Genomic DNA, 19,595 nt, shown 5'->3' with positions numbered 1-19,595 from the left:
TCTGAAACATTCTTTCTGTCTCTCATACATTCGAGGGATTTCACTTAATATTTAGTTTCTCTTGGTTAAAAGTAGATGTGAAACTGTGGGAATTCTGCTGCTGCATTGTGCTGAGAGTAATAAAACCTGCTGATATACTCAGCTTGAGAGGCTTGCATTAGTGTTTTATTTACAGGCATGTTTTTCAAGGCTCTTTTAAGTATTACTGGAGCCCACACAGTGTTCATACTGTAGGGCTGTTCTCCCAGATCTATCAGGATACTTGTGCCAAGAAAATATCTGTATTCTGTCTCCAGAAACCTGGCACATGGAAAACACAAATATTTTCATCTAAACACAGATCCCACCTGCCTGCTGTTCCTTAAGGTATTGCTACACAATCAATCAGGTCACTTTCAGTCTGAATAAGATATATAAAACTCTGTCTTTGATGGATTCCTATTGCTCTTGTTCAGAGCCCAAGGGTTGTGCAATGCCCAACCAAGAAGAAGGTTCTTGCCCACTCTGCTTTCAACACCAAGAAGGGATGACATCAGAAGGAATAATGTTGGCCACTGCTCATTTCCTGGCCTCTACACCTCTGTACTCACAGACCTCCATTTTCCCCAGGTTCCACTTCTGAGTTCACCAATTTGGAGTCCAGTTAAAGATCCAGAGGACACTAAAAGTCTGCCCATACAGGGTCGACACAGCGACAGCTTGGCAGTGACAGGACCACTTACTGCAAACTCAACACTTTTTTTAATATCCTGGGCATTTAAGTTCATTCACACATCTTGTTTAGGGTCCAGTTTAATTCCTTGAGTGTAAGCAGATAACCATTTCACCAGTCCAGGTGAGTACCTCCAGTTCTTGGTGTGTGGAGGGCCCTCCTCCAGTCTGAGCAAGGCGTATCTGGCAGCGCTGAGCGACAGGCCCCGGATGCCATCGCCCCACTCCTTCTCTGCACTGTGAAGAACAAACACTTCAGCCAACACACGGCTCCAGGAGCACTCACCTGCACACTGACATCAGGCTATGGAGATCTGAGCACCTTACAGGGGGTTTAATAACATGACATGTATGGCATCTGCATTTATAATTTGTGCACGAATGTCTGCGACACCGCAGATCACATAAGAAAAGTGAAAATGTTTCAGTAAAATATATATGATGAACCACAATTCTGGGCTTAATTTGTAATCAACACTACAGAGAAGGCTTCCCAAGCATACGCAAACATCTGGCATTTCAACATTTAATTTAGTCAATAGGCCAAATTAAGTTAGAAAGCCACACTACAGCCTGACTCCATCCAATGCTGATCTCCAGCAACCCAAGCAGCCAATTCAAGGACTGTTCTAGACAGACCTTTCCATTATATTCCAGATTGGAATATAATGGTTGGCATCAGCTGTTCTGGGCCTGAAGTAATCATGCTCAGTACACAGCAGATAGATCCCAACCAGCTTTCTACTTCCTGTGATTCATATCCAAGTCATCTCTGGACAGTTCCTTTTCCAAATGTGAAGACTCCAGAGATAATTCATTAAAGAGATCCAGCCTCCCTCTTACCCTTTCTTATCCAGGTAATACTTACCCTTGGTACTCAATGTACTTGTAAATCATGCCTGCAATAAGCATAGCCACCAAAGCATAATACCAGGATGAAATGAACATCAGTGCCAGGCAAATACTCATGCCTAAAAATGAGAGGGCCCTAAAATGAAAAGCAAAGGTATTAATAAGTAGTGGAGCAGAAAAGCTTAAAAAACAAGTCAATTACATTCTTGCTCTTTTTTCTTTAAACTGTCTGTGCTGAGCTGGCAGTGAAAGTAAAGCCCTGGATGTCCCCAGTCCCACCAGTTTTAGTGTCCTGTTGTTAAAATGAAACTCTTGTGCCATGACAAATCTGAGTCTGGCTCTTGTTACAGCTGATACCCAGAGCAATAAAAGATGCTCCCTGCCCTCCTGAAGAAGGTTCCCAGGTGCAGATTGCAGGCTCAGTGAGGTGCCTGCCCTCCACTCACCAGTGGTAGTATTTAAAGCGGGGCCGCCAGTTTGGGGTTCGCAGAAGTGTCTGGACTGCACATGCAAGATTAACAAAGAGGTAACACATCAAGAAAAACCTGCAAAACAGAAGTGCAAAACCTTTTAGCATGCACATTTACAGATCCTGGCATATACTATGATTACATGATTGATTTCAAGTCAAAACCCCACTGCCCTCTCCCATGCCCTGTACCCCTACCCCTCTGATTTTTATTAGCCTGAACTATCAGCATGAAGTAGCTGGAACAATTTTTTAATTGGATCAAGTTAGATCTGTTCACAACATAATGCTGTCATTGTTCTGTGATTAAAATGTTTTGTCAAACCAAATAAAAACATAATAAAAACTTGCTCATTCACAGAATATTCCAGAACAGAAACAAATAGATTTATATGTAGAGCCTGAAGTCAGAGGATTCATAGAAATTACAGATGTGGAACTCAGGCTCTGGGAATTTGCTTTACTGGTATAAGATATATTTCTGAAGACAAATCAAACTAGCAAAACTCAAGAGCATTTCTACTCCTCCAGTGAGATAGCAACCAGGCTGTTTCTTACATTGAGAGAATTGGAGCCACCATGTCAAGTGAAGCAATAAGGATTCCCAGCTCAGCAATTAATGCTGTTAACAGAAGAGCCCACGTCGGTTCACCATTCGCTTTTCCATGACCAAAGATCTGAAGAAACAGAAACATTAAGCACATCTTCCTGGTATTTCATAAGGTTGCAATGGAAAAAAAGAAAATTGTATTTCTTTTAATCAACAGTAATTCTCCTATGTACTTCCTTCTCTAGAGCAAGAAGCCTAATTATTCTAATGGCTTGCCATGCTTCACAAAATTACATGTTCAACTTCTAGATAAATTTACCCCATAAGTCTAGTTAAGAATCCTTCAAAGTATTCTTTGTTTCCAACAAAAGAAAAAAACCCCATCAAAATAAAATAGTGCCCCTCCCTTCAGCACGGGGCAAACTGGGGAGAACAGATCTGGTTTTAAGGGCGTGAAGCCAGCCAGGCAGGTGGGGAGGCAGCAGGAGCAGGAGGCTGTGCAGGTACGAACCCAGAGGAAGGGGATGATGTTGTCCTTGGCGATGGCCTGCAGCAGCCGGGGCGCCCCGGTGAGGCTCTGCAGCCCCGCGCCGCAGGTGGAGAAGAAGGAGCCGATGACGATGACCCAGGGCGAGGGCCAGGACAGCGTGCCCACCACCAGGTTCCTGTTCACCGCGTCGCCGAACCTGCGGCAGCAACACACCCGCTCTCGTACTCCGAGGGCTGCTCTGAGACCCATCTCTGGGGTTTTCAGGGCACTTTTAGCATGTCACTTAAATACTATTATTAATAATGCCATATTTTAATGTGCCAAGCTGTATTATTAATAATACCATATTATTTTCTTAACTAGAGAACACAGAGCAAATAATCTCATATCTAATCAAATATCTCATATCTAAGCAAGTGATCAAATATCCCTGATATACAGATTGGAAGTGTCTTCAGCTTGATTTCAACATGTCTTTTCATTACACATATTTTAAAGTTCTTGCATTATTATCACACTATTTTTTACAATTACAAAAAAAAAACCCATAAGAACTAAGACACAGGATTGAAAATCTGAGGGCGCCATGCCAGAAAATATCAAACTGAATACAAGATGATTCCAAAAGCTGCGCTTACAATTTACACACAAATATGGTTTAAAAGGCACCCAGAAGTAAAATTTTTTTTAAAAATTTTACAAATCAATTAAAAAGAAAAAAACAACAAAGAGGGGAGTGGGGCAGGCAGAGAAAACAGGCAAGAACACACCTACATTGTAAAAACAAGTAAAACAAAGGAGACCATTAAAACAGTAACACTTACTTATCTCTTAGGACAACACCTTCTATGCAGGCTCCAAATAATAACACACAACTGAAGTCTGGAGGACAGAGTGTGCTAAGGAAGCAGAATTTATTTAGATATGGCAGATGAAAGTATTGTGGAAAGGACAGTATGTGCCTCCATCCTGTGGCACTTGCACTCCAGCTTCTCCACAAGTACATGGTAAAGCTGGCAAGGAAATTAATGTCTCACTGCTCACATGCACCTCCTAATGCTACAGAGAAAGCTTCTTCTAAGTTTTAGTTTTTAAAAAGGACAGGTTTAAATGCTATGATAAAAGAGAAAAAATCAAACGAAGCATTTTTATACTAAAAAGTCAATTTCATCTTCTATTAGTACAGAAGCTGATATTAAAATCTTTCTTTTCTCTCTCCTTCTCCTGTGTCTGATATTTTGAACATACAGCAAACCATTACCTTGCACATTCTTTTTTTGTATCTCTGCTGGCATTCACATCACCAATAAGTCTTTGGCTATCAGGTTTGTTATTAACTGCACTGCTTCTGCACTGGGGAGCACAAAATACCTCAGGCTTTTTGGATCTGGCGCTCCAGTAAAGTTTTTGTCCTTGTGAATTAAGTTCACACAAATGGTTAAATCTTGAATTCTACCCCAAAATGCAGCATAAGTTACAAACTGCAATCACAGTAAAACTCTGCTTCTGAAAGTGACAGTGTCCCCCTGGTGTGGCACGAACACCCAGGGACACATCCCGGCACCCACTGGGTGAGGCCAGAGCCGCCAGCAGAGCTGGGGGTTAAGGCTGTGACCTCTTTTAATATTTATTACAGCCACAGGAAACGCTGACTTCTTGGTACAGGGTCAACTCCCAAAGTGACAGCAGGGAAATGCTCCACTCCTAAAGAGCTGGGACAAGCAAGCTGCATCCTGATTTACAGTTTGGCAAGTTTTGGCAAAAAACAGGAATGAAACAGCAGAATTTCCAGGAGAGTCACTGTCTCAGTCAGCTGCCCTTTGGTGAAATGATTCAGAAAGCTCTTTTGACTTATTTTTTTTTAGTTTTCTATGTTGATAAATTGTCTTTTAGGACACCAAGAGCTAGATAAAGCTGAAATCTTGGTTTATCTCTTCTTGAGCAGGAGAGCAGAGATGAAGACAGTATTCCTAAGTCCTGGAGAGCTGAAAAAACACTTGGGAACATTGCCTAATTTCTGACTCCAGTTTATCTTGTTCTAAAATGTCAAAGAAAACCTACATTCCTTAAAGTCACTCCAAAGCAAAGGATTTTTTTTTTAAGGAACTGAAATTAATGAACTCTCCCATTAAAGTGTCCCCTCACCTTAATGTTTCACTGCAACCTAAAAAACAAAACTCCAAGTACAGCACCAGCATGAAAAGCTAGAGATCACTGTGTAGCAAAGAACAGCAATGGGAATGCAAAAGAAAAGAACTCATCACAAAAAAGGGGATGGAAAGTAACAGGATAATAATTACAATTCTTTCAGCTCAAGGATTATTGTTCCGTTGTTTTGGGTTTTTTTTCCTGCTGGCCAATCATACTTGCAACTGACAATTTGGTGAGCTGAAAGCAGTTCCAGAAATCAGACACAATGTCCCAGCACACCAATAATTTGAAAAGGATACAGACTAGTGATGTGGTGACAATGGCAAGAATTGTTCCAACAGGGATGGACTTCTGTGCATCTTTGAGGTCCCCTGATCTGTTTGAACCAGCCATGATACCTGAAAGTACATTTTGGTAAGATCACAGGGCAGGAGGAAGCTCAGAGCCCCAGCAGCTCCCTCATGCAGCATCCTCACCAGTCACTGAAGGGAAGAAGATGCCAACCAGCACCATGAATGACGTGGTGATATCTGAGAGCACGTACAGGTGCAGGTTGTTCTTCTGGCCTGCCACATCCACAGAGGGCTGATGTGCTCTCTCCAGTATCTCTCCTTTCTCCAAATAATTGCTCCATAAGTTGTCTTCAAGGTTATTATCAGACCACAGAAAAGAAAAGCATGTTTCAGTTCAAACCTGCCCTCATTATAATGGGTTTACAACTGAGGGTTATAAATGCAATCAGTGATCAACACAGGAAAACCACAAATATGTATCAATAGTCTACAGAAGCAACTTAAACTTTATTATTACTACATGTCACATTCTTTTAACCTCATGCCTACTTCAACCCAAGCAAATACACTGAACATTTTTATGAGCCACCACACAACACAGTAGCTCAGAGAATGCAAAGCAATATCAACCAGTTTTCTAGACAGAAATGGGTTTGCTCTTCAGTCACTGGAAGAATTACAGAATTATATGTTTGGCATTTGAAATTTCACTAACAAATGCCAGGTCTTCTTATAATCTTAGAAACTAGACTGCTGGTTTCTGTGGAAATGGGAACCTTTGGCACTCAGCACCTGCTCTCTGGTGTTCATGTCAATAACGAACACTTTTCAATTATACTTTATTCAGGAGTGGGCAAAGAAGGAGACACATTATTTCTATAAAAATACTCTTACCTTTCAGGGCATAATCTAAACCTGTCTAAAGAGAGCTGTCACTGTAGAGTTCTAAAAATTTTAATAATGTATTCATGTCAGTATAAATTAAAATTACAGCTGACTGAAATTATGAGATGAACAAGCGAAATTTAATCAATTTTACAGGAGACAAATACTGTATCAGCACAAAAGTTCCATCTCCTCTTTTTAAAGGTTATAAGACTCTCTTTATTGAAGACCATTTTCTTCACTGTAATTACTTTTCTTCATTCCTTTTTTCTTAACCAGCAGGGAAGAGTTTGACCCATTTCAGCTGCTCAGCATGCCTCCTCTTTAAGGGAAAAAAAAGCTTCTACCATACCTATTAAAATGCCACTAGCAGCTCCTGGAATTCCTGCTATCTCCGAGACGTTGTTCATCAGGAAATACTCATCACAGTGTTCGGTGGTTAAGTTTGTGCTGTGGCAGAAGAGTTCCCAAAGCTTGGAGGCCACAGTCATGTTATCCTTAACTACAGTTTTGGCACAAACATCAAATTGATCTCTTGACAGAGTCCTGTTGCCCAACATGCAAATCCTGGAAGGGAAACATGAACGCCAGAGATTTTGGATGGGAAAATGGAATCCACACTTGCCCATACTTATCCTTTTATATAATGTGGAAACGTCAAGTGGCTCTACTGTGCTACATCATTTCTCACCTCCAAAAGGATGGTGGTAGCACAACAAAGACTGTATCTGTCCCTTTAAGGGCCAGAAATATAAAGCTACTTTTTTGATTTATGGAATTTGATTGATTTATGTTAAAGAATAAAAGGGAACAATTAGGACAACTTTCAGGTTTTTTGTTGTTTGGCATTGGTTTCTTTTTTTTTATTAAACAGAACTACTGGAGTGGAAGAAATGTGAAGAGCACCAGGATTCAAATTATTAGATACTTTGAATATCTAAAGATATTTGGAATCTCATTAGCCCAGTTTCTAAATTGCAATGCTTGAATTGCAATATAGACATTTTAGATTCAGAATTAGGAACACATATTAAAATCACAATAAGCAAAGGTTCTTCTTGTCAGCAGATATTGTCTTTAATTGCTAAAATCCTCCACTGCCTGTTGTTTCATTTAACCACAAACATCATTTGTTTCAGCACTGAAAAATTTTTAATCTTCTCTAAAGACAATTCCACAAGACAGTGATGTAATGTAACAGCTTCCTGCTCCTAAAAGTTCATTTAGCTTTTCTTCCCACTGTCAGAAAACACCCAGAGGAAAATAAAGCTTCTTTAATTTTAACTTTAATTAATTTTAATTCCATTTAAATTGTTTCACAGGTCCTATTTATCACTGAAGACAGGAAAATGGAAAACACAAGGCTGTTCTTGCACAGTTTGCAGGCCTGTGAACTGTAACTTCCAAGAAGCCTTCCCCTACAAAATTAAAAATAAATACACTATCTGGTTACTTCAGAAAAAAGAATAAAAAAGGATCACACTCCAAGAAGAAAGATAGGGAAAACATTCAAGAACAATCTAAGAGATAATGAGGGGTATGTAGAGACATTGTTTTACTTTTATTGCTGTAAACCTTCACTGTTGTAAAACACTATAATCATTGGGCCTTAAATATCCAAAGGGAACACTTGAGGGCTGCAAGTACTTAGTCATGGTCAAAGCACTTCAAGATGTGAATAATTATGCAGATCCAACTCCCCTATTTCCATTCCATTCATCTCTTGTCAGCAGTATCAGAAAACACAGTTTGCATTCCATACATCCACATTATGCTGCCCCAGCTCTGAGTTGAAGAAGCTGATTCCATCTTTAGCTGATTCCATGTTTAGCTGCCAACATGCCAAGGAGCTCCTGCTGGGTGCAGGGCAGGCTCCTCACAGAGCAGGGGAAGCTTTTGTGGAGCCCCACATCCCACTCCCAAGAGGTGCCCAGTTTCTCAGCGAGGGGTTGACCGCAGCACCAATTTCCAGCCACGAGGGCAGCGTGTGGTTTCTGACTGGGGGAAAAGGGACCTGCCAAACTGCTCCCTAAGAACTCACAAATAACCCAGCAACACCATCCCTCAAATCCCAACAGCTGCAGGCCAAGAGGCTGGATTGGCTTTGCAGGAAGCAGAGCAGAGCCAGCCTCCATCAGCCTCACCACGAGACTTCCTTCTACCAAAACAGTTTAAATTTAAGTGTAATAATATGTTCATTTTAACCTAAGAAACTTCAGTTCCATGAGCTCTGCACACTGTCATTATACACAGCCAAAAGTATTGGAAGTGATTCTCTAAAAAAGGAGCTTCACCAATGTATCAGGCACAAGCTTTAAGTAACCAACAAGAAAGCCCAACTGGCAGACCCACAGGCAAAGCCACAGCCAAAATATTGGATGTAATTCTCTAAAAAAGGAGTTTCACCAATGTATCAGGCACAAGCTTTAAGTTACCAACATGAAAGCTCAACTTCCAGACCCACAGGCAAAGCCACAGCCCCCATCCAGAAAGGCTACTCACGGAAATTCAGGTGGATCAAAGATGGACTTGATAGCTCCAGCATAAATGGACAGGATGGATATTACCACACAGGCCAAGAAGAGGGAAGCAAATTTGTTAACATACTTCACACCTACAAACACCACCACTGCCATCAGGATGAGGAACACAGTGCCATAGACCCTCATGTTGTTCAGCATGGCACTGGATGCATCGTGGGCACCAGAGGGATGAAAAATCGCTGCTTGTGGCACAATGTATGTCTGAAACAGGAGAAAGCAAAAGTGAGCTGGAGGAGCACCAGCACAGAACTCTATGTTATAACAATTAACTATAAACTAGTTAATAACTGTTTAAATAACTGTAGTATTTAAGCTCCACAGTTGGAAGATTACAGAAGTGACTAAAATACAGCCAACAGGAAAACATCTGCTTTTTTAGTAGTGGCCAACTACAGTCACTGACACTTTTTAGGGAATTTTAAGGTATTTAACAATGCAAATGTAGACTGGGATTGTGTACTGTACTAGAGATGTAAATCACTTTGCATTCTGCAGCATGCTCTTCACTGGGAATCTTTAACAGGAAAAGCCAAGAGATAACATCCCTTTCTATGTCAGCAGTGCAACTCGTGCTCAAAGGTGAGCATGAGTTGTGGATTAAGTCACACTTTCATCTGCCTTGTCAGAAGAGCTCCCAGTCTGCACACTCAGAGTGTGCAGCTTCCAAAGGGAAGCACAAGAGGAAAGAACTGGGCACCAAGGAACTGGAGACCTTCCAGTCTCTTCCTGTAAATGTGTATGCAAATATGGGACATGAGTACTGGGGAACTTTCTATACATGATTTGTCTTTAAAGCAGGATTGCTCTGGTACTACTCACCAATAAAATCTCAATGGCACCAAGGATATACATGGCTCCTGCAAATGTTGTTCCCAAATAAAAACACAGCCCTACAGCTCCACCAAACTCTGGGCCCAATGACCTGGATATCATGAAATAGGAGCCACCAGCTGTAAAACAAGAAAAGTGAGAGCAAAATTATAATTTATTGCTATAAATGTTTAAACATTGACAAAAAGAATACAACAGAGTTATATACAGTGTATCTACTATTTTGAGGTTCAACTGAAGTATCTTTTTTTGCTAGCACACAGGTAAAAACCAAATAAATTGATCTTTAGCCTGATTGATAACAAGAAGAAATACTAGATATTAATTCAGACTTTGTATTCTGGATTAAGCAAATTTCTCTAGAATAAAACCGTGTTAACAGTTATAGCAACTTAGGTTTTGGGGTTTTTTTCTACCTTTTTAAGACAACTGAGACACTTGCTAACTACACTTACCTGGAACAACACCATTCGTGGCAATTGCACTCATTGATATGGTTGTCAACATAGTCTGGGGAAAACAGGGAAAAGGAAGCAATTGTGTCAACAACATTTTTTAAAACATAACTTATTTCTTGATAAAATAAAGCTGCCTCTGCATACATGATACAGCATTTCTATTTATTCTGCCTCTCACTATCTAAAAGAAAACAAGGGCAGCAGGAATTTAATCACTGAGCTGTTGAGACTTCTGTTTGAGAGATGGCCCCTGCTTTATCAGGTCCAACTGTGGTGTCTGCAGACAAAGCAAGATAAGGGAATGCAGGTGCTCCTCCATCTGCAGAGCTGTGATTCCAAACAAGGCTGGTCCAGCAAAGCAGGCAGCCCACACCTGGGGCAGGCATGGAAAACAGCTATTTGCTGAACAAACACTATTTGTAAGAGTGTATTTACACTACAGTTTGCCAGTTTGGAAGTAACAGTAAAAAAAAAAAAAATTAAAAAATCCTGCAGCTACAAACATGGCAAAAGTGCCTGGCTTAAATCTGACTTTTCCTTACACAAGCACCTACAATGCTGCCTCCCCAAGTTTCTCAGTAGTTTCACAGAGGTTTTGTTGCATGCATTACTGTACCTAAGTACTTACACAACAGCAGCAAAGCAATACAATCAGGAAGGACTGAAGAACTCCAGCCATTCCCACCATCCAAGTCAGCCGAAGGAAGAGAATAACCCCGAAGATATTCTGCATGCATGGCAAATACACCCCCATCAGGGTGCCCATGCTGGGTGACTGGAAAAAAAATAGTTGATATTCATTAACTGAAATGATTCAAAGCAGAGGTAACCAAAAAGGCCTTGAAGTTCATTTTTTTTTAGGGGTAGAAACCTGGGAAACCGAAGGTAGACATATTCAAATACTGTTGTGCTGGACTTCCACAAAATACAACATAAACTCCAAAATCATGAATTTCTGAACAAAATGCTGTCCCTGTCACATGCTTAACTAATTAACCTCAATATTTAACACTAACTAGTAACAACAGGGGATACATTTATTTGGTTTTTTGTAGACCCATAGAATTTTCAGTATGAAACATGTCAAGTGCTGCAGACCTCAAGACAGATCCTTATCCTACTGCCCAGAGTTCACAAACTAGGAAAACATACTTTTGTCATGTTACAACTAGAAAAGATTTGGAAGCAATCTGGAGACATGGATAATGTGTTTTCTTCCATTTTATAAATTTTATATAAAACTAATGGTTCTACCCTTTCTTAAGTTCAATGTCAGCATCAGACTCTGAATTGCTTTTGTCAGTGACTGAGAAAACACAAGTGACATGACTTCACAGGACCTGCCCATGACTGGCCTTCAAGACAGCGTCCTGAAGAATAATCACCAAAATAATGGCATCAAAATGCCACCACTGGTAAGGGCTTTATTCCAAGGAATATAAAAATGTTTGTTGCATTGGTGCACCTGGCACCAGCAGCATTTCAGAGTCCAGAATCTCTGTGGTTTCCTGCCAAGCCATTCCATTGCTTCTACTTTTTAAGGTTTCCTTTTGCACTTAAAATTATACTGAATTCTAAAACACAGGGGGAATAGAATGTCATTTCTGAAAGGCTCATCCCTTTTCATACTCCCTTCTATAAATAGACATGAATTCCAAAACACATTAGAAAGACAGCATTTAAAGACGCCCTTGAATAATCAGTCAAATGAGAAGGATATTAAAGGGAGATGACAAAACTTGTTCAAATTTGACTCCACACAGGATTAACTAGGTGCAAAAATAAATAGCACCTTTATAGACAAATGAAGTCAAGAACCCAAAGCAACAGTATGTAAGACAGGCAATAAAATGTGTGCCAAAAACTTTACATAAGGCAACTCAAGAGTGTATTTCATTACACAAAGCAAAACCCTTAAAGAATCACATGTTTAAGATCACCAGGTCAAAAGCAACCAAGGAATTTAGTGCTTCAACTTGCAATTACATGTTACAATCCAGAATTTCCTCATCTGCACTAGAAACCTGCCCTGCCAGACATGAAACAGAACAGTGCCCAAGAACATGACCTGAGCTGTTCTTTGTGAGAAGTGCCAGGAGCTGCTGACTGAATTTTTTGAAGTCAGCTTTGAATTCCTTGACTGAAGCTGAAACAGATCAACCAGACTTTTCTCATACACACCACAGCTCAGGTGAACCTCCTGAAGGAAAGTGGATGACAGAATGATGTGCTGAGGGTTTGCAGGGCAGTTACCCTATGAGACCTGCAAGCACAGGGCCAGAGCTGCTCCTCAGCTGTTCCAGTGCCACAGTAACAAAACAAATTAATTCCCTAAACCATCACCTGCCATTTTATACAAATTACCATCCTAAATATCCTACCTGATCAGCTTTGCCAGGACTATGTATGAGGACAAAATGAATTGTCTCACAGTAACAGAAATGACACTTGTTATACAAGTGTCCTGATCAGGGCAAGGTAAGGATTTTTTACTGAGTTATTCCAGAGGTATAATTGAGAAGGATCTTCATGGAATATTATTTACAGTGTACTTGTTTCCTCAAGGAAGGGAAGGTGTAGATACTTTTGATTCCAACACTTTCATCTGATTTACACTGTGTCTTTAACCCCAAAAACATAAATTCAGAAAGGACTAAATAGACATTGCCCAGCACAGGGGCTTCCCACTGTCACATTAATGCACACTTTGCCTCTCAGGGACACATTCCACATAATTTTATCATCATCTATCTGCCCATTCATCCATCAGTCCCTCTCTCACAACATCTCTGAGCCTATCAAGTGAATTTATCAGATATGTAGGTATCTCAGGATAAAGGAGTTAAAGAGTTTGTCAAAACTGGCATCTGGGAAAAGAAGCCCATCCTGTTGCTCCTCCACAGGAGAAGTAAATGGGACCGTGGTTTTTGTGTTTTCTACGTGACAGTCCTCCACACCCAGGAAAGCAGCTGAGATCTCAGCCTGCCCTATACACACCTCCCAACACCTGCTTCCTTTGCATAGGAATCCACTTCAGCTCAGCTCTTTCCTGCCTTCTGCCCTATGTGGTCCCTGCAGCTTTGCTCCACTGTTCCATTACCTTCTCCCCCACCCTCCTAAATGGCCTCTCAGGTCTATCAAGTTTCAAGCTCACTTCCACCACAGAGGAAGAGAAATTGTGCATCAGCTGTACACTTGTGAGACCACTGCAGAGCAGAGCAGCCTAGGAAACGCCCAAGTGTCTGCCCAAGCAAGCATTACTGAGTGCATCTCAGGCCTAAGAGTTTAGTCTGGATTATCTTAGAAAAAACCAAATTATTCATAAGAAAGAACGATTTACAAATATTACTCGAACCAGCTTGTTCACAGAAATATTGAACACCAGTAATCTGCAGTGACTTGATCCTTTTTTTCATCACTAAGTGATACTAAACCAGTGCTGAAGTTTCAACAGAATGTGACCTTAAACATGGGTATTATGATGTTCAGCCTCAACAGCAACCACATGAAAAAATGTAACACCCCATGCTGCATAAAGGAAATAAAAGAAAGACATTTTGAAGAACACCATTTTAGAACAACCCAGAAGGGACAGAAAAATCTGGAAAACAGTCTCAATTTCAGCGATGTAGATCATGTTTCTGTTCACTCTCATCAGCTGCAGACACATAATTTATGTAAATATTGATCTGAGTCTGAAGGACACTATTTCCATTGTGCCAGTGTGATGGGTTATTAAAGCCCTTGGCTGCAGGGCTGAGGGACATTGATCAGCAATGACAGCTCTCATGGTTGCTCTCTAGCATGAGGACAGACAGCAGCACAGAAATTAACTGCCTTGTTAAAGATACATGAACCAAAACAATTTGATTTTGAGAAGGGGATATTTCTACAGCACAGTGACTGTGATGTGCTTTATTGCAAAACTGTGTTTAGAAAAGAAAAAGCAACCCAATTTCCACCTTATTACATTGCAGTTGTGGCAATTTTACCTGATGTGTGCCTAGCAGAGAATGCTACTACCAGAAGTATTTAGTGGGGTTGCTGAAACAAGATAAGATGTTCATATCAAGATGTTTAGCACTGAAATGAATTTGAAAGGATGTGATTTGGCAGGCAGGGCTGTGCTAGGTCCCAAAAGGTCCTCACTGAGAGAGACCTGTCTTACCTGCTCAGAGAATTACAGTCACTTACAGAAAGGATTTCTTTCCTCAGATCATTTTTAAATATCATATCTAGAGCCTGCTCATCTGCCTTGCTCCAGCTCTTGCCAATGAGATGCCAATTCCAGCAAGTGACAGGCAGGTCACTCTTTGTCACACCAGCTGAGCACACCCAGTGCAGCACCCACCAAGGGAGAGTTAACAGGGGTCTATCCATTAAAAACAGACCTGCTGGTGCTGGAATAGACTGTCAGACTCCTCATGCTCAAATGGGAAGTATAAGGGAACAGCAGCACAGTGATTTATACTTCAAAAATGACTAAAAGAAGTATGTAGAAGAATTCTGTTCTAAATACCTTCAATCCATACCCTTGTCCAGTTAGTGCCTTTAAACTTCCTGGGTTTAATGGTTATAATTATTGGCCAAGGTTTTCAGTCATCTTATATTCTGCATGATGGTTAAAATTTTATATTGCTCATGGCAAGAGAGGGAGAAGAAATTCAAGCTGCAGTTATGATATTGCAGCTGATGTAATTTATCCCAGAGACAGACATGCAGACAAAGGTTTGCCTAAGGAAACTGCAGTGCTTACACAGAAAACACTGAGATATTAATACAGCATGATACTGTCACTTTTGGAAGGGTCACCAAACCCATCCTACAAAAAACATCTGAGAGGTCTGTGAACACACATTTTTGGGACATGGGAAAGCATAATTCAGGAAAACACAGTTATTAAAACTGAACTCCATATTGCCATAGAAGCAAAGCTTTAATAAAGATAATAGTCCTTTTTAATGGCAGTTATCAGCTTGAAAATATGCAAGCATGAATCATACCTAAATGCAGAAATAATAACACCATACAATGCATGGTATTCTACCAGGGATTGAAAACAAGTTCTGAGTTTTCTGGTATTTGACCCATTTTTACCCTGTGAAGTTTTATATACATTTGCCTCAACCAACTCTATGCTACAGTCCCATTGCCAAATTCTCCCAATCCTTTTTCCATCAGGGAAGCAAGGGACTAGCTTACCCTGGTATTCTGGTCAGGCAATTACTAAGGAAATAAAGAGTAAAAGTGATCAGAACCTCCTCAAAACCACAACAACTGTATCTATTGTATCCTCCACCATTCTACTTTTGTCATGGAAATAATCAATCTGCTTCTGATAGCAAGAGGATGAAAATTATTTCAGATTATGCAATAATACCATATTACCAGCTGATGCCTGACATTATTCCCACCAAAAGCAGGCTAAAACAGAGATACAGCTGACATTCCTAATTAGTACTGTGAAGGTAAAAGCTTTGGACAAGACTCAGCCATTATTGTAACAGCAAGTACCACACAAAAGAAAATCATAATTAAAATGTTTAATTTACTTTTTTAATGTCAGTTTATAGGACTAGAATGCAGCTACTTCACCAGGTGACCTTAGCTCAGTCCTGTCATGATGTAAAATTAACCACAATATTGCAGCACTTTTAGTGGATGTGGTCTCAAATAAAATTGAATTTTAAGCTTCACGTTGACAAAAGAATTTTGTTATCCCCAGTGTAAAACTGCAGAGTAAGGAACTGGAGTGTGAGTAAGGGCATTCAGCACGGGGTAACATGCTTGCTCCTTGAGAGCACTATTGCTCTCAAGTGAAAACTATTGGTTTGCAACTTTATCACTGCCATCTCTTTCTGAAATGGCTCAAACTTTGGAGGACAATGCCAGAAAACCTGCAGAATTCAAGTGCTATCTTAGCTTTTTTGGAAACCTTTCTTTTGACAGAACTTGTAAACAAACTGACAGGCCTGCAAGCCATAAAATGCAAGCACACCACTTGCAGGTGCAGCAGTAACCAAAGCACCTGTGGCTCTGCCAGAGGGGAAAGGAGCAGTTAAACACTGCCCTCCTGATAGAAATCAACTACCAACAATCCAACCTCACCTGCTGCAGCCATTCCAGGGCCAGCCATCTAAATGCAGATGCTTTGGGGCAAAACTCAGTTGCCTAAGTGCCTGACACCAGAATGACTCCTGAGCTGCCCCAGGGTGTCCAATCTGAGCTCCACCCTCCACTCTAGACAGGTGTTGTCTCCTGCAAACCCTGTGTCATCACCTACCAGCCTTGTAGAGATGTGTCAGATGGGCAGCTAAAACAGCACTAGGAGAAAGCTGGGGGGGTTGTTGAGTTTTTATTTGTAGCCCACTAAAAGCCTTCTTATCTAAATCCACACCAAGCCCCAGTTCCCTGTGACACTGGGTCCCTACAGCTTCTATGGCATTTCTCTGCAACATTGTCATGGCTCCTGAGAGAGGTTAAGAACAAGCAGAAGGGAGGCCAGTTCCCCAAAAATCACACAAGGACTCATCCCATTCATCACTTTTGGCCATGGAGAGAATCTTGACTTACTTTTGATACTTTCTTCTTCGATCCATCCGTACTTTCTGCCTCCTCATGTTCCTTGACACCTTGAGTAAGATTTGTGTAGTTGACCAACTTGCCAAGCAGAGATGACACTTTTGGTCGTATATCAAGCTCCTCCTGTGGAAGAAAACAACAAGTCAACTCCTGCAGTTCACAGCATTTCTGAAGAGTGGCTGGGATCACACCTTCCTGGGCATGCCTGAGGCTACCAGGGAACACACCAGAAAAATCATCCAGGAAATGACAGAATATTTCACTGTGCCTCAGCCACTGGTGAGAGGCTTTAAGCTTCTGAAAGGAGGGCAGCTCTGATAGGAAAGGGCCAAAATGTCTGCACCATGTGAATCATTCTCCTTAGGTGCTGAAAAGTATAATTACAGCAATGAAGAAGTCTGAGCCTTGGAACTGTGAGAAAATGAATGTGTAGCTTGCATGTATCTCTAATGTCAACTTACATCAACAGATATACTTTTAAAAAGGTCAAGCTGCCAAACAAATCAGAGATCTAGTGATTAAACTCTGCTTATTGTAGACATGTCTGCTCTCTGATGATTTTACTAAATTTTCCAAACTATGTTATCTAATTCATGTGGATCTAGACAAAATTCCCTAAAGCCACATGTATGGAGGGCCTCCCACCTGTACACTCATCCCATCCAATTTTGTTTCTGGGTTGAGGCAGGGGGAGGAAAAAAGCCCCAGACCAAAATCATCCCCTTTCTCTTTAAAACTAAAGTCTTGCATGTCTGATAAGGAATTGCATGGTAAAGAGAAACAACTTTCCACACAGGAAATAAAAACCAATTGAGAAAGATTTCACTGTCTGCAGCTTGATCATATCTTTAGGTATCACCTTGAACAGCTTCTGGGGGGATCAGCAGCATGATGTGCTTTGTGCATGATGCAGAAATGGACCCCAAACAGGGTCACCCCTCAAGGGAAGACATGAGCCAAGCACCCCTTTTCTTACTCTGTCCTGTGATCTGACCTGCAGCTGACATGTTTAAAAACCTGATTACAGCTCCTTCCAGAAAGGGGCTGAGACAACGTGTACCTCCTGTTCAGGAGAGCAGCATGGCCTTTGGGATCCAGGTGGATCCTCCCTCTGCTTTGTGCCACAGAAGAGCCTGCACACCTGCTGTGGTCCTGTGCTTATGGAAAAGGCCTCCAGCAGGAGTGTCTGCCCTCCTTAATTCCAGATGTTTACAGCCTTACAGAGTTATAACCCTGCCTCACAGACCCAGCTGTCACCACACCTGAGCTCTGCCACCTCACAGGATCCCCCTGCCTACTGGGGCCCCTGACTACAGATGGACACAAAGAGGCTCAATCCCTCCCATCACTGAAGATCACAAATCACATTAGAAGTACAAAAACCAGCTAGAAATTACCTCAAACAAGGCCAGATTTCTGTCATAGTAATCACCTCCCTTGCCAGCTTCTGAACTGTTCAGGAAAGGACTGTTTTCTTTATGGTTGCCATGACCTGTGAAGAAAAAAAGAAGCAGGTTTTGATAAGCTGAGAATGATGCTGTAACCTTGAAGAATCCACAGTGAAAAAACTCATTTGGTTAAGTGAATAGGTTTCTTTTTAGTATCTCAAGTCATACAATGTTAACAATACCAAAGGTGTTATTCTCGAGGTAGAGTTATTTCTATTTCTACGCCTCTGTTTCATTAAAATAGAATAAAAAGTCACCTCAAAGTAAAATTTACAAGTAGGGTCACAGCTACAATGCTGTGTATGCCTTGTGTGTGCTTGCCTCTGTAACTTTTTGTATAGAATAGCGACAGGCACTGGGACAGCTCCTGTGCATTTAGAAATGACTGCTAATGACAACAGCAGCCTTTGAGCTGTGTGTCCAACCCAGTTAGATACATTTAGTAAGATTGAACACTTCAAAGACCAGATGCTGTAATGACAACACAAAACAGCCCAAAAAGCACCTTTTTAGTTCTTAAATGCAGTTTGCTATTCACTATGCCCACTAATCCCCAGACATTCAACACCCTTACAGTGTTCTGAACATTTAAGCTGTGCATACTTCAGGCTCCTTTTGCACCCCTGTATTGAAACCTAATATAATATACACTAAAATCAGAGCATTCCCATATGCAATGAACAAGGTTAAAAAAAAAAATAGAACATGGAAGATGAGTAGAGTTTTCTGTAGCAAGTAGTAACAAAAAGAAAAAAAAAAAAGAAAAAAGAAAAAAAACACCAAGGGCACTATAGTTTAAAACAACCTCTGAGGGGGAAAAAAATTAAACTGATTTCCATCTTCAAAATAAGTTCTTGGACCTATGTCTCCCATTACCCTCTGCTCAACAAACAAAAATTCTTCTCTTTTGCCTGTACCTCTTCACTCCCTGCTCTCCCAGCCAATACAAATGAATTATTTCCAAGAGCATCTCCTTAAGAAAGGATTAATCCAAAGAATACCTTTTTCTATTTACAAAAGATGTAACCACTACAGAAATTAAAAATGAAAGAAAAAGACATTATCTCAAATGAAAATACTACAAGTTAAAATACTCTACAATGAATACACCAAAATCAAGAGATTAAACATCTGGACTTTTGGGTGCATCTTTTCATTTATAACAGTAATCAATTCAATAAGGCTACACCAAATTATTGTAATACAATTCAAGTGAAAATCTCTCTGCATTTTGAAATTTGAATCAACTTACAAAATTAACCTAACAGGCAAAGAGGAGAGTCCTCCCCTACACATAGTGATCAGCACAAACCACACTGTTACAAAAGTAAT

The 19,595-nt window shown here is 40.7% G+C and overlaps 1 protein-coding gene across 2 annotated transcripts in view; it reads right to left on the bottom strand.

The window, feature by feature from the left end:
- SLC12A4 (solute carrier family 12 member 4) overlaps positions 1–19,595 on the bottom strand; it is a gene marked incomplete at its 5' end in the record, with an annotated part of 46,614 nt that overhangs the window by 8,388 nt on the left and 18,631 nt on the right. For both annotated transcript variants that reach the window (XM_084215437.1, XM_084215438.1), the window contains 15 exons: positions 844–948; positions 1,580–1,699; positions 2,010–2,108; positions 2,591–2,709; positions 3,094–3,268; positions 3,897–3,954; positions 5,523–5,621; positions 5,700–5,864; positions 6,754–6,968; positions 8,904–9,145; positions 9,764–9,894; positions 10,231–10,285; positions 10,862–11,008; positions 16,807–16,938; positions 18,213–18,307. In XM_084215437.1, coding sequence (XP_084071563.1) covers positions 844–948; positions 1,580–1,699; positions 2,010–2,108; positions 2,591–2,709; positions 3,094–3,268; positions 3,897–3,954; positions 5,523–5,621; positions 5,700–5,864; positions 6,754–6,968; positions 8,904–9,145; positions 9,764–9,894; positions 10,231–10,285; positions 10,862–11,008; positions 16,807–16,938; positions 18,213–18,307 — 1,957 coding nt within the window. The remainder of the gene's footprint in view (positions 1–843; positions 949–1,579; positions 1,700–2,009; positions 2,109–2,590; positions 2,710–3,093; positions 3,269–3,896; positions 3,955–5,522; positions 5,622–5,699; positions 5,865–6,753; positions 6,969–8,903; positions 9,146–9,763; positions 9,895–10,230; positions 10,286–10,861; positions 11,009–16,806; positions 16,939–18,212; positions 18,308–19,595) is intronic.

Source organism: Fringilla coelebs (assembly GCF_963513975.1).
Source record: "Fringilla coelebs genome assembly, chromosome: 14".
Lineage (NCBI taxonomy): Eukaryota > Metazoa > Chordata > Aves > Passeriformes > Fringillidae > Fringilla > Fringilla coelebs.
This window is presented reverse-complemented; position numbering and strand designations above follow the sequence as displayed.